Here is a 16,046-nt window from a genome sequence, read left to right on the forward strand (position 1 = left end):
CCTCTCCCCCTCCCCAACCCACCTTCTTTGCGGGGGTGGGGGAAGGGAGTGATAACACATTTAAAGCTAGCAGTTTTTATTCAGACTCACTGACGTCCGAATCATATTTTTCTCAAGCTGGGAATGGTTTTACTCTGAGCCCTGAGCTCTTGCTCATGACTGTTAGGGTAGTTTATTGCCTTTATTTCATTCTCTGTTATTCCAGTGTCAATGACCATGTGGATTACACTCAAAGTTTCATCTGGGACTACTTGATCTTCCCCTATTACCTCCAGTTCTGAACTTAACTCCTCTGAACTTAACAGGCTCTGTTCAATATCTTCATCAACGATTTAGATATTGGCATAGAAAGTACGCTTATTCAGTTTGTAGATGACACCAAGCTGGGAGGGGTTGTGACTGCTCTGGAGGATAGGCTCATAATTCAAAATGATCTGGACAAATTGGAGAAATGGTCTGAGGTAAACAGGATGAAGTTTAATAAAGACAATAAGGGAGCCCTGCAAAATCCTCGGAGGTCATACTCTCCCTGCACTTAGCTGCCACATCAGCCGGAGTGAATCCAGCCCTGTCCGATACTTTTACCAACCACCCCAGGGCTGTGTTTCTATTCAGAGGGCCGACGGATTTCCCTACAGCCCTAATCTGGTTTGGGTGAGGGGTCTTGTTTCTACCCATTACTCTGTTCCTCCATCACCTCCCCTGGGTCCCGTCCTTGTGACAGAGCTATTGATTATAGGGGCTACTGGAGGTGGTCTTTGCAACTCTTCCAGCGACTTCCATAGGGGACTATATGGAGACCGCCCGACAAGATCCAGGGAGAATCATCAGAGTCCTTCCCCTCATCATTGCAATAAGGGGGGATGGATCGGGATCCTCCTTTGCCTCTGCATCTTTCCTCCCAGCTGCAATTCCCTCTCATCTCAGCCAAGATCCCCCTTTGTTGTGCTAACTGAGCCATAAGGGCACAAATTTGTCTCCAGCATTCTCCATGCTCTGCCTGAGCTCTGCCTTGGGAGTATTTTAAAAGGCTCTTACTGCTCTTACTGCACTCTCGGTCGCCTGCTGTTTTAACACGGACCCTTCTGCAACTTGCTTCGGAACCTCTCTCAGTCACACACCTCCCCCTGCATTCCGACAATCTGAGCAGCTTGAGTCAGACTTGTGGCTCTGAGACCGTCAGATTCTTCCTTCAGATTACTCACTTCAGCTTCCTTTTCTGCTCTGATTCTCTCCAATTCCTGCACTCTCACTTTTAGCTGACCCAGTCCTGACCCAGTGCTGTAGCAACCATCCACAACCCTTGCCAAGCAACTCTCTTCTTTGCCTAACATTCAGATTTCCCCACTTCCTGCACCAACTCAGGTATTCCATCGCTTGTGGAGCTGCAGGAAGGCTCCCGGGCTAGTAAAGGCACCAGCCTTCCAGGATCCATGACCCCCTTACTCCTGAACAAAATCTGCCAAGCTGTTTCCCAACATGGCATGCAACTGTACTTTCTTCCTAGATGTTTCCTTGTCTCTGGAAATAATTCTTCACTCGAGCAGGCAATCAGCCTGAGTTCTGAGTCCATGACTTGCTCATGCTGCCTAGGCCTATTTTGGGCCTTTTAGCTTGCTTGCTGAAGTTCAAGCAGTAAACAATAGTGATTCAGGCACATTACTGGATTTGCTGAAATCTCCTGGTACAAGGATACGGAAGGATAAGATTCCCCTGGTTGTCGCATTGAAACTATGAAGTAAGGTCAGGAAAGGGATTAATGTCTCGTTGACTGTCCAGGCAAAAGGTTCAGGAAAGAGGGCCCGACACCATGTCTCCAGCCAGCTTTGCATAGTCCTCCATCTGAGAGCTGATGTAGGAAGAGAAAACTTTAGGTTCCTTTATGTGTAAAGAAATGCAGCAGCCTGTCGCGGATCTGTTTGGTCCTCACCCCGTAGATGATGGGGTTCAGCATGGGGGGAAGTAGGATGCACACATTAGGAAAAAGAATATGGAAATACAAAGCCATATTCTGGCCAAACCGGTATGTGAGGACAGAGAAGAAACATGGGATGTAAAAGGCTAAGATGGCACAGAGGTGGGAGCCACAGGTCCCAAAAGTCTTAAGTCTGGCGTCCTTGGTGGGGAGGCTAATGATGGCCCTGATTATCAGGGTATATGACACAGCTATAGAAAATATGTCAAGACCCATCTGCAAGACGGCCGCAAAGAGGCCGTAGTAGCTACTGATGCGGATGTCAGCGCAGGCCAGCTTTACCACAGCTGTGTGCTCGCAGCCAGTGTGAAGGATGACGTTGGTTCTGCAATATGGCCACTGCCTCGCCAGCAAGGGACAGGGTAATGTGATCAAGCCACCACGCAGCAACATGGCCAGGCCGATCTTAATCACAATGGGGGTGGTCAGAATGGTAGAATGTCTCAGGGGATTGCAGATGGCCACGTAGCGATCCAAGGCCATGGTCACGAAAATCCCAGACTCCACTGCAGTGAAGCAGTGAATGAAGAACATCTGGGTGAGACAGGCATTGAAATTTATCTCTCGGTCATTGAACCAGAAGATGCTCAGCATTTTGGGTACTATGGACGTGCACAGGACCAGGTCAGTGGCAGCCAGCATGCAGAGGAAATAGTACATGGGCCCATGGAGACTCTGCTCCATCTTCACTATGAACATGATGATGAAGTTACCCAAGAAGGCAATGGCATACATCACTGTGAAGGGGATGGAGATCCAGACATGCACCGCTTCTAGGCCAGGGATGCCCAACAAGATGAAGGTGGAGGGGTTGGGGGAGCCAGTTGCATTGGATTGTGACATGGAATCACAGTGAAAGTCTCCAACTCTGAGGCAGAACGTTGTCTCCTGTCTCTTCTGTAGGTTCTCTTGTTTTCCCGTGTGCCTGGCGTTTAAGGTGATGGACGCAGTACAAAAGCCTGGATGGATACACAATATTAATAAGATACACAACATACACAATTTGCTCTCCTTCGTACATTGGAAAATTACATTTTCGTTATTCAGAGTAATGAATTATGAACAACTAACTCTACTAATGCCAATTCCGTTTCTTATCTTGATCTATGTGTCAGTTATTACTGCATGTCTTGGGGGGGGACCTTAAAAGACACCTTATGGGTCTGGATTCTGGTTCTCCATCATTGCTGCAATGAGAGCCGGGCTAGAGGATCCATCCTCTTGGGAATTCCCTATGCATCTCCTTGATAAAAATCTGAGTTTGGGAAAAAAAAAAACAACGCTTTACCAAAACAATGGAGAGTCCTCTGGCACCTTAGTGATGAACAGAATTCGTAGAGCATAAGCTTTTGTGGGTAAAACTGATGATGTGGGTTTTACTCACCAAAGCTTATATCCTGATAAATCTGTTGGGACATAGCTATACTAGGAGATGAGTCCGAATTTATTAAGTTCGAATTCTGGGTACCTGATTTTACAAATTCGAAGTTGTATGACTTCCAATGGGGAAGAATGGAATGGAGTCCGAGGCAGGCTCAATTAATGTTAATGTGCTAACTCCGACTCAGTACCGCAGGGAGCACTCTAGGAAGCTGCGGGAGGCCTCCCAAAGGCCAATAAGTGTGAATACGTGGAACCAGAGAATCCACATTAACATTATTTTGGACTTGGTAGTTTGGATGTATCACTTATAAATTCGACCTTGTGGGCTAAGGTCCTAGTGTAGACCAGGCCTTAAACAGTAAGGTCTACCCCTTTGAGATGAAATTCTTGCCAAGACGGGTATCAGAGGAAAACATCCCAACTAAAACACACACCATAGAAAAAATCTGGACCTCATTCTTTTAGTCTCTATGGAAACACCAGGCTCTTCACAGCAGTTCCCCAAAGGAACATAATGTTTGAATGCCTAAGGAATATGGTGGGGGAATAACCTACATTGAATACGCGCTCAGTCTTGTTTATCCAAGAACACAGCAGATAGAAAAGGGAGTTCCAGGACAAGTTCTGAGAATGGGGGAGGCTGTTATATGTGCAAAGCCTGAAAAGTGTGGAATGAAACTAAAAAAAAAAAAACCCTACAATTTTCTTCTATCACCTTAGGATACATCAACACAGGAGGACAAAAGTCAAACTAAGCTTCGCGACTTCAGCTACATCAGTTGTGAATTACAAATAGCTTAATTCAGCTTTTGGCGCTGGCTACACAACAGGAAGTCGAAGGAAGTGCACTCTTCCTTTGACTTCCATTATTCCTCGTGAAATGAGGGTTACAGAAGTTGGAGTAAAAATCGTCCAGCTCAACATTATTTTGAAATAATGGCTTGATGTGTAGACATGGTCTTTGTTATTTTGAAATAATGTTACTGTTTAAATGTACCCTTAGAGATAGATAGATAGATAGATAGATAGATAGATAGATAGATAGATAGATAGATAGATAGAGGGGGTGGGTGGAGATAGATAGATAGATAGATAGATAGATAGGTAGATAGATAGATAGATAGATAGATAGATAGATAGATAGATAGATAGATAGATAGATAGATAGATAGATAGATAGATAGCTGTCATAAGCTTTTGTGGGCACAATCCACTTCAGATGAGTGAAGCAACAGAGATAGAACCCCCACATTTAAAGCAGAAAAAGAAAGGAGAGAACGAGAAAAAAACCCTGTCAATTAGGCTACATCTAGACAGTGGGGCTCTATCGGCAGGGCTCAGCAAACCGTTGATTCTACTCACCCGTGGCGAGTAGATTTCAGCCGGTTGCTCCGTGCACCCCATTCATGTGCATGCTCAGTGCGGGGCTGGTGAGTAGCTCTCTCTGCAGTTTGTTGAGCCCTGTATATTACCAGAAGTATCCTAAAATAGCAATTCCACATCTTTCAATGCGCCCTTTATATCAAAATATATTTTGTTACAATAGGCCCACTATTCCGGCACCCCTGAAACCATTGTTCCACGAGCGCTAAGGGACTTGTCGGAATAGTGCTTTACACTGACATTTGGAAAATCATGTAAAGGGAAATCATGCCTTTGAGGGGGTCAACAAACATGTAGACAAGGGGGATCCAGTGGCTTTGAGAAAATCCCTCCCCAAAGGCTCTTAAGTAAAGTACTTTATCATGGGGTAGGGGGGTAGGTCCTTTAATGGACTGATAGCTGGTTACAAGACTGGAACCTAAGGGTAGGAATAAATTGTAGGTTTTTCAAGTGGACAGCGGTAACTAGTGGGGTCCCCCAGCTGTCTGTTCTAGGACCCATCCTATTCAATTTATTTCTAAATGGTCTAGAAGACAGTCATAGACGTATTCGCAACATCCCAAGAGTTACTAACATCTAAAGACACCTAGTGCTTCAAAAGGACAAATACCACTGGACAATGTTTTAACACAGCCAATTTCACTCTGATAAGCATTTCCGTGTGTCACGTTACTGGATTTTCAGGGGAACAGCCAGATCACTGCTGCACCCATGGGGGGTGTTTGCTCCAAAGTGTATACCAAGGGGGTCATGTGAGGCGTCACTTGAAAGCTTCTGTTCTCCTGATTCTGTACGTGCTATTCATGTAATTGTATAATATCTGTATGTGGATTTGAAACATGTACTCTGTATGGATGCTGGAAAATTCTCTGTCTGTGGCTGAGCAATGGGCATATACAGAATCAGTAGAACAGAAGCTTTCATGGGACACCTCACATGGCCCTCTTTGTACCAACTTTTGGGGCAAATCCCCCCCCCCCATAGGTGCAGCAGTGATCTAGCTGCTCCCCTGAAAATCCAGTCACATGACACACGGAAAAGCTTTTCAGAGTGAAGTTGGCCGTATTAAAACCTTGTCCATTGGCATTCGTCCTTTTGACACCCCCAACACAAAATTGATGCAGGAAGGGATGCAAGTAACATCACTGAGGGCATCATAGGCCTCCCCATGTTTTGGCTTGTGTCATTGCAGTTTCTAATCCAATGTTAGAAAGAACAGAGCAGAGCTGGACAAGTGTATGGAAACCAAATTTACTTAAAACAGGCTTCATCACGGAAAGGTCTGTCATAATGACAACAGCATCCTTGCCCGGTTTTATAAACCCAAGGTAAAACTTGGTAAAAACCAAAGTCAATGGTAAAAGCATAGTCAATCATACTCTTGTAGCATGAGCCCCATGTGTGTCAGGTGATCTCGCCCAGAGCTAAAGAAAATCGTAAATTGATCCAGACCGACTCTGGCAATTCTCTGAAATCCAAACACCACTGGGTTAATGTAGGTATTCTCATCCCCCTTTGAATAGGCATCTTGGCCCTTCGCCATGTAACATAATGGTGCTGTGCCTCAGTTTCCCTTTCCACACAGCACCTTATGGCTGGAACCTTCTTTGTCCTGTAAGACGTTCCACGATCAGTTACAGGCATGAACCATGATCTATCAATATCCCAAGATCCTTTAAGGTACAGTCTGTCATCTGGTACATTTCTTGACAGGGTCAATGGTTTTTTCAAAACATTATGCACATTGTACGTTTTTACAGTTCTGTGTAACAACAGCGCATTGGTTACAAGAGTTAACATCAGCAATAGGAACAAATCCATATCCAGTGTCCATTGACAGCACTTTCTCTCATACCACATCTTTCACTCCTCACCATTGAAGTCTTGGCTCTTCAGGTCTGAGCTGCAAGAATTCTTTGCCAAAGGAAGTTTGGCCCCTCCCATTCAGCCTGTGTGCTCAAAACTTGACTCCACAAAGACAAAGGGCTGGCTGGGTGTGTCTCCCTTGCTCACAATGGCCATGACAGTCTCCCCTTCCCCCCAATCAGTGGGGTAACAACAATAAGCTGTAGACTCACAAGTCTCATTCTTCCACCTCCAACCTCTATTTCCACATGGAACTAGCTATCAAATTCCCTGATCGATTACTAGTGTCCACAGTGTCCAGAGATGGGAGCTTAACTGCCATCTCCTGCATCCTAGAGAGAGTGACAACACAGCTGTTCTGCTCTGCACACTTAGCTACACAGTCTAGCTTCCTATGAATCTGGGACACACACCGTCCACCCTCATCATCAACCGGGGAACACTCCTGTCCCGAACACACTGACTTTCCAGCAGGCTGGTCGCATACAGACACTTGATTCTCAGAAACCAAATACAGGACTATGTAGCACTTTAAAGACTAACAAGATGGTTTATTAGGTGATGAGCTTGCGTGGGCCAGACCCACTTCCTCAGATCAAATAGTGGAAGAAAATTGTCACAACCATATATACCAAAGGATACAATTAAAAAAAAGTGAACACATATGAAAAGGACAAATCAAATTTCAGAACAGAAGGGGATGGTAGCGGGGGGAAGGTAAATGTCTGTGAGCTAATGATATCAGAGGTGATAATATCCATCAGCCACATACCGGACTAACACGGCTACATTTCTATCACTATCTTGATTCTCAGACTGCTCCAATTCTCTGGCTTTTTCTGCCTCATCTGAAATAATCCTCAGTCTCTTCCAGTTCTACGATTCTATGATAAGGGGATGGTTTGAGATAACATGATCTTGGTAACTAATTGACCATTCACTATCAGTGGGAAATAGGTTAATGGAGGGATGATAGGAGTTACTATAGAGAACTTTCTGGGTGTCTGGCTGGTGAGTTTTGCCCACATGCTCAGGGTTTAGCTGATCTCCATATTTGGGGTCAGGAAGGAATTTTCCTCCAGGGTAGATTGGCAGAGGCCATGGAGGTTTTTCGCCTTCCTCTGTAGCAAGGGGCACAGATCACAGCTGGAGGATTCTCTGCATCTTGGGGTCTCCAAAGTATTTGAAGGCTTCAATATCTGAGATCTAGGTGAGAGGATTATTCTAGGAGGGGGTGAGTGAGATTCTGTGGCCTGCACTGTGCAGGGGGTCAGACTAGATGATCATAATGGTTCCTTCTGACCTTCAAGTCTAGGTGTACGTCTAAACTACATGCCTCCGTCGATGGAGGCATGTAGATTAGCCAGATCGGCAGAGGGAAATGAAGCCGCGATTAAAATAATCGCGGCTTCATTTAAATTTAAATGGCTGCCCCGCTCTGCCGATCAGCTGTTTGTCGGCAGATTGGGGCAGTCTGGACGCGACGCGCCGACAAATAAGCCTTTCTTGATCGGCACAGGTAAACCTGGTTTCACGAGGCTTACCTGTGCCGATCAAGAAAGGCTTCTTTGTCGGCGCGTCGCGTCCAGACTGCCCCGATCTGCCGACAAACAGCTGATCGGCTGAGCGGGGCAGCCATTAAAATTTAAATGAAGCCGCGATTATTTTAACCGCGGCTTCATTTCCCTCTGCCGATCTGGCTAATCTACATGCCTCCGTCGACTGAGGCATGTAGTTTAGACGTACCCTATGAGTCTATGAGTTGGGTTGGTCCTGCTTTGGGCAAAGGGCTGGACTCGATGTCTACTGAGGGCTGTTCCAGCTGTGGGATTTTATGATTCTAACTGACTCTTTTGCCCATTAACCAGCAGAGCCCTGCAAAGCAAGGGGAGGAGGCGACAGTCTCTGGGCATTGACACATTGTTAGCTCCTGAGGTCTTCACCCAGTTCCTGCACAAAGAGAGCTTTTGCCTCAGTGGAGTCTGAGCAAACCACAGGCCAAGGCATCAGACTTTGCTTTGCAGTATAAATGTGCTAATTCCTGCCATCCCTGGGCCGTGGAAATGCGCCTCCTTGGGCTGGAGGCCATCGGCTGAGGGCACGCAGCCAAGCGGGACAGTTTGGCCAGTGACACTGGTGCACACACGCCCTGTGGCAAAGGCCCTGGGCAATGGGTGGCACTTTCCCTTTTAGTGAACGAACATTGCACTGGGTCTGCGGAGGAGGGGAGCCCCTCAGCTGGAGCTAGTACCTGTGAGTGCTGAGAGGGACGTGTCTTCCCTCAGACTCTGCCTCAGGCAGCCGCGTCCCGCATGTCTCTCAGCCCCGCATCTGCAGCAGTGTCGCACGCCGAGAACCGACACCAAGGTGGGCACTGGTTATAACCCAGCTCTGGGCAGTCCCAGGGGGGTTCACTCGGCCTCCAGCGGAGAAGAGATCTGCATGTTAATAGGTGGGAGACCAGCCTGCCGGCACCTCCCTGGTGTTCATCCAGCTCTGGAGTTAACAGTAATTAAGGCATCGTCTCAAGGGGGGAGGAGAACTCCTGGGCTCTCTGCCAAGTCAGAGCGGAATTGGCTGCTCTGTGCCTTTGTGTGTATGGAAAAAATGCTGTTGATTAGTAAGAGAATTTGGGTTGAGGTTAGCTGCCCTCAGGGTCTGATACCGTGTTAATGCCAAGATGGCTCGGTAGACTGTAGACAGAGAGATCTGGAGAAAGATGACCAAGGGCAGACAGGAGAACCTTCTGCAGCATGGAAGGATCTCCAAAACCCCTAAGAAAGGAAAGTGACTAGGAGCATGTCCCCATTATACAGGGAGGTAAACAGAGGCATAGGGTGACCTGACTCGGCCATGATCATAGTGATTAGCTCACAGAACCCCGTAGTCCTGGATTCCCTGCTGTGACCACTCTCTCTCCATCAGTCACTGTGTGCTTGACCAGTGGGGAAAGGACTCAAAGTCTAGCAGGGCCTCTCCACTGGGTAGAGATGACGGACTTCCCGGGGGACAAGATGGAGGTGCTGAGACCTCACCCACCGTCACACTGTGAGGCTGTCACGTCATGATCCTCTCTAGGCTGCGCCCACACAGCCACACACAGGCAGGGACACACCCTGATGCAGTTACACAAATGCTTTCACTAGCCACTCATGGACCAGCAGTAGATGGTCTTCAGCCATTTCCCGACCCCCTCGCTGCCAGTTCTCCAGCTGAGCTACCCGAGCGGTGCCATTTTGCCATGGTCAGTACCCTGATGGGGTGAGTTTATGACCCAGTCTGCCGCTCCCTCAGTATGAGGAGAACAATACAAAGAGAAGAACGGCACTACGGGGTGAGGCCACAGGTCCATCGAGCCCTGTGTCCCGTCTTCCTCCATTGGCCAATGGCAGGTGCTTCAGAGGGAATGAACAGAACAGGGAACCGTCACGTGAATGTCAGGTTTGGCAGAGACCTCAGGAGGCATCGAGTCCAACCCCCCTGCCCAAAGCAGGACCAACTGAAGTCAATCATCCCAGCCTGGGCTTGGTCAAGCCAAGACTTAAACACCTCTAGGGATGGAGTGCGACTTTAAAACATGCCGAGTCTGGAATAGGTAAGTTTTGAAGGGACAAGGGAGGCTGCATTTGAAGGAGGCGAACAAAATGAAGAATGGAATGGAGCACATTCCTATGGACAGTCAGAACCGTGTTCCCAACATCCCAAGAGTTAGTAACATCTAAAGACACCTAGTGCTTCAAAGGGACAAATTCCCCAACCCTGAGGGAAATCATCAACAAGACTGATGGGGTGGAAAAAAACATACAGAAAAATGGGAATGAAAATTGCAAGGGGTTTGAGAAGAGACCATTAGAGAGCTAAAAAGCCAAGTTTCCATAGTCAAGTAAGTAGAGAACTTTGGGAAAGAACTTGATTCAGTGGCACAAAGAATGCAGCAGCTGGGCATAGGAGCAAAATGTAACTGGGGCTATGTCTAGACTACAAAGATTTATCTGAAAAAGGTACGCAAATTGTGCTCCACAGACAGACAGACAGACCTAGAGAAAGATGACCAAGGGCAGACAGGAGAACACTATACAGTACGGAAGGATCTCCAGAAACCCTAAGAAAGGAAAGTGACAAGGAGCATGTCCCCATTATACAGAGAGGTAAACTAAGGCATTGTAGCCAGACAGGAACCCCCCTTTGTAACATCCATTTTTGCTTGCCTGGAGCATACAGGGCACACAGAGCAGAAGGCCCAGGCTGTGTGACCATGAATGGCTGTAAACAGAGATACGCCAATTGCTGACCAAGAGGCTGCCAAGGAGTGTCCTTGACTTAACCCATATTGATACGAACACACAGCCGTCTGCGAGGGGAGGAATCTCTCGCCCAGTAAAAAAATGTCCAGTACTCACAATTTAGTTATCTCTCTTGCAAGTGTAAATTAACTTGAAACTTGCTTGTAAGAACTGGCGCCACAAAATGGACCAGTAGAATTTGGCCTCTTAGATAAGAAAGAGGATACGGGCCCCCAGGGGTATATAGATGGGTTCAGCAGCACATTTCCTCTGAGTGTCAATCTACCATCTATCAGCTGGTCGGGTTAGGTGTTTGATCTCCTGAGGTTCCACGGGGACGCCAACCTCGTATTCGTCTTTCCTAGGAATTGAGGGGCCGGCTCTGGCCTGACACGCTGGAGTCGAGAGGCACAGAAAGGGGTAAAAATTGTACCTGGATGTGGTCCTTTGTCTTAAGGGTACACATAGACTTAGAGCTCTTTAAAGATTAAGCTGTCACTTGGTACCATTATTTCTATTTTCTATCTTTATTTTCTTTGTAACCATTTTAAAAATCTGTATTTGTTAACAGTTAAGAAAGAGAGCAATAGCCATTGTAACCATATGCTTTTATAAGTCTTTTAATAAACCTGTAACTGTTTAAGCTTTAACCTGACTCCTTCAGTTGCTGTAACAGAACCAAGCACAATTTAAAAGAACTTCAGCCGGTCATAAAGGGACAGACATAGGGAGAGCTTGGGCGTTTGGATCTGTGTCACTCCCAGGTGACAAGATCCGTTGGGGCACCTTTTCAGCCTTTCCTAGGCTGCAAGCTGAGAAGGAACCCTGTGTTCTAGCAGCTAAAAATCTAAGGTGTAATAAGCTCTTCCTATATAACGGGGCGTCTGTTGGCCTCCTGGCCACCCTCTGCGACGATACCCCGGTCCTAGCAGTAAAGACATGGACGTTAAGCCTTTTCTTGGAAACATACACACACACACTGCCCTGACTGTCGGCTGACAGGCATGGGGTGACCTGACATGGCCATGATCACACAGTGATTTGCTCACAGAACCCCGTAGTCCTGCGTTCCCTGCTGTGACCACTCCCTCTCCATCAGTCACTGCGTGCTTGACCAGTGAGGAAAGGACTCAAAGTCTAGCAGGGCCTCTCCACTGGGTAGAGATGACGGACTTCCCCGGGGACAAGATGGAGGTGCTGAGACCTCACCCACCATCACACTGTGAGGCTGTCACGTCATGATAATCTCTAGGCCGTGCCCACACAGCCACACACAGGCAGGGACACACCCTGCTGCAGTTACACAAACGCTTCCACTAGCCACTCGTGGGCACAGCAGTGGATGGTCTCCAGGAAGTTCCTCCCTCCTCTCTTTCTGCCCCCAGTTCTCCAGCCGAGGTACCCGAGCGGTGCCATTTTGCCCTGGTGAGAACCTGACCGCGGTGAGTTTATGACCCAGTCTGCCGCTCCCTCAGTGTGAGGAGAACAATACGAAGAGAAGAAAAGAGAAACAGCCCTACTGGGTCAGACCAAATGCCCAGCCAGCCCAGTGTCCCGTCTTCGTCCTTTGGCCCATGGCAGGTGCCCCAGAGGGAGAGAACAGAACAGGGAATCAACAAGTGAATCCTAGAATCTTAGGGCTGGAAGAGAACTCAGGAGTCATCAAGTCCAGCCCCTGCCTAACGCTGGACCAACCCAGCTCAACCATCCCAGCCAGGGCTTTGTCAAGCTGAGAGTTAAACACCTCTAGGGATGGAGACTCCACCCCCACTCTAGGGAACCCAGCCCAGCGCTTCTAGTGAAATATCAGAGGAGTAGCCGTGTTAGTCTGAATCTGCAAAGTGGCGAGGAGTCCTGTGACACGTTATAGACTAACTGAAGTGTAGGAGCATAAGCTTCCATGCGCAAAGACCCACTTCATCACATGCATCTGACGAAGTGGGTCTTTGCCCACGAAAGCTTATGCTCCTACACTTCAGTTAGTCTATAAGGTGCCACAGGACTCCTCGCCGCTTCTAGTGAAATAGTTTTTGCTAATATTCAACCTAGACATCCCCCATTGCAAATTAGGACCATTGTTCCTTGTTTTGTCACCACTGAGAACGGCTTCTCTCCAGCCTCTTTGGAACAACCCTCCTTTTCCCTCTCCCTCCCCCCCGTTCCCCGCAGGAAGTTGAAGGCTGCTAGCAAATCCCCCCTCACTCTTCTCTTCTGCAGACTAAACAAGCCCAAATCCCTCAGTCTCTCCTCGTAGGTCACGTGTTCCAGCCCCCTCATCATTTTGGTTGCCCTCCGCTGAACCGTCTCCAATTCATCCACATCATATGCAAACTTCTTTTACGCTTCTGTACCAGTGACAATGGACTCAGTCAACAATAGAATTTCCACTCCATGCATCTGACAAAGTGGGTCTGTGCCCACGAAAGCTTATGCTCCAATAAATCTGTAAGGGTATGTCTACACTAGCCCCTAGTTCGAAGTAGGGAGGCTAATGTAGGCATTCGAAGTTGCAGCTCAAGCCTGGGATTTAAATATCCTGCGCTTTATTTGCATCTTCCCAGCCAGTCGCTATTTTTTGAAATTTACAAGTCCAGACTAACTGCCCCCGTCTACTCGCGGCAGGGACCCGGTAGTTCGAATTAAAGCCCTAAATCGAACTACCTGTTATTCCTCCTGCAAATGTTTTATCATGTGCTGGCTTGGGGTGTCCTTGTCCCATCCTGGTGGAAGGTATTTACATGTTCCGTGGGAGTTAGCCATGCTAGCTATACTGCATCGAGTTCATGTCCCAGACACTCACTTGCCGATAAACATCTGCTTTTGAGAAGGACTCTCTGTTACACATAGCAACACTCTTGCTCACTTTGGTTCAGGTCTCGGGCCTTTCATCAGGCCCATGCTTCATGCTCTTTCTTTCTCCTCCGTTGGCCAGCCTGGGCTTTGATGTTATTACCATTTGAAACAGCATTATCATAAACAATACTGCACAGACACATAGGGTATGTCTAGACTACAGGGATTTGTCGACAGAAGTTTTGTTGACAGATACTGTCGACAAAGCTTCTGTCGACAAAGAGCATCTAGACTACGTCCAGTTCTGTCAACAAAGCAAGCCGCTTTGAGGAGAGGTTAAAGCGACTGAGACTTTTCATTTTAGAAAAGAGGAGACTGAGGGGGGATATGATAGAGGTCTATAAAATCATGAGTGGTGTGGAGAGGGCTGATAAAGAAAAGTTATTTATTAGTTCCCATAATAGAAAAACTAGAGGACACCAAATGAAATTAATGGGTAGCAGGTTTAAAACTAATAAAAGAAAGTTCTTCTTCACACAGCGTGTAGTCAATCTGTGGAACTCCTTGCCAAAGGAGGCTGTGAAGGCTAGGATTATAATAGAGTTTAAAGAGAAGCTGGATAAATTCATGGAGGTTAGGTCCATAAAAGGCTATTAGCCAGGGGATAAAATGGTGTCCTTGGCCTCTGTTTGTCAGAGGCTGGAGAGGGATGGCAGGAGACAAATCGCTTGATCATTGTCTTCGGTCCACCCTCTCTGGGGCATCTGGTGCTGGCCACTGTCGGTAGACAGGATACTGGGCTAGATGGACCTTTGGTCTGACCCAGTACGGCCGTTCTTATGTTCTTATGTTGACATAACAGTGTGGACGCAAAGGACAGTGTAGATGCAATAATGCCTTCTATTGACAGAACTCTGTCGATAAAGGGCGCTATTCCTCGTAGAATGAAGATTACATACGTCGACAAAACTGCTAAGTTTTGTCGACATTATATCGACATAACTCAAAGGCAGTGTGGACGCAGGTATCGTTTTGTCGACAAAAGTCCACTTTTGTCGACACAACCCTGTAGTCTAGACACACCCCTAGAGATGACTCTAGCAACCTAGACAAGGCCCATTCGCTGGCTTTGGAGATCAGGAACAACATGCACAAAGAGTTAAACATACACTGAACACCTGTGCGTAATACGACAAAAATGGGACGCCTGGGTCTGTATGTCCAAAGCCTAAAGAGGGCCCTGGACACACTGCCTCTGCATTAGGCCAGGTCCACACTAGACATGGTGGGTCGGTTTAAGGTACACAACTCCAGCTACGTAAAATAGATAGCTGCAGTTGGCTTACATTTTGATGCCATCTTCATAGCTTTGGAGTATGGGAGGGGCTCTGGGTTTAACCCAGGGTGGGTGCTATTGGTCCAGGAGGAGTTTCAGGGTGCGATCTCTGGGGGGAGTTTGGGAGCAGGGGGACTCATGTCTGGGGCACAAGATTGGGTGCAGGAGGGGGTTCAGAGCTATGAAAGAGGTTCAGGAAGCAAGCTCTGTCTGGGCACCATTTAACTGAGATGGTGTCTGGGTGGAGGAACAGCGGAGTTAATTCAGGCTTACTCCTGCCCTGGCCCTGCACCACTCCTGAAAGGAGCTGGCATGTACAGCAACGGCTCCATGGCCCCATGTGCTGCCCTTCAGGTACAGGCACGGAGCCCACAGCTTCTCCTGGCCACGGTTCCCCGTTACTCACCAATGGCAGCTGCAGGAGCGGTGTCTGCAGGCCAGGACAGCATGTGGAGACCCCCAGCTCTGCCTCTCTTAGGGCTGCAGGGACAGACCAGCCACGACCAGGAGCAGCAGTTACCATGGGGATAATGACTGCAGCCATGGCAGGTTCGGCATTTCACAACTCACTCCTCAAACAATTACATTTAAGCATCAGAGACCAGTCAAAACCCAAAACTAACCCACTTTGCGAGCAGTAGAAAAGTAACAACCACCCCCCACAGGTGTGTTAGGTCGGGAGATGAGAGAAGGACCCTGCGTGTTTGTGAGAATGGCAGAGACACACACGGTGTGAGAGTGACAGGGATTTGCATTGTCAAGCTCCCTCCACCCCCTTCTCTCCATGTGGAGGTGGATACAGAAGTGGGGGGGGAGGGACACCCTGACATCAGCACACCCCCTTCTCCCTCCCACATCCTGCACAGCAAGCAGGAGGCTCCCAGGGGGCAGCTTCAAGGCAGCGGGCAGGACGGGCATAACAGTAGAGGGAGGGGCAACTGAAGTGCCAGCATTGGATAGCTTCCCGGCCAAACCAGTCGGGATCCCCTGGCAGAGGCTCCAAGATCTACTGGTAGATCCCAATCAG

General features: G+C 47.9%; 1 protein-coding gene across 1 annotated transcript; it reads right to left on the reverse strand.

Annotated features, from left to right (window-relative positions):
- Positions 1 to 1,870: 1,870 nt before the first annotated feature.
- On the reverse strand, positions 1,871 to 2,818 carry LOC142827726 (olfactory receptor 52M1-like). Its single transcript, XM_075923265.2, has one exon. The coding sequence runs from the start codon at positions 2,816 to 2,818 to the stop codon at positions 1,871 to 1,873; it is 948 nt and encodes a 315-aa protein (XP_075779380.1).
- Between the last annotated feature and the right edge of the window lie 13,228 nt (positions 2,819 to 16,046).

The sequence above is a fragment of the Pelodiscus sinensis genome, chromosome 1 (assembly GCF_052426305.1).
Source record: "Pelodiscus sinensis isolate ZL-2025 chromosome 1, ASM5242630v1, whole genome shotgun sequence".
Classification (NCBI taxonomy): Eukaryota; Metazoa; Chordata; order Testudines; family Trionychidae; genus Pelodiscus; species Pelodiscus sinensis.

Coding starts and splice junctions, on each gene's coding strand:
- LOC142827726 (XM_075923265.2), bottom strand. CDS start 2,818: ATGTCACAATCCAATGCAACTGGCTCCCCCAACCCCTCCACCTTCATC.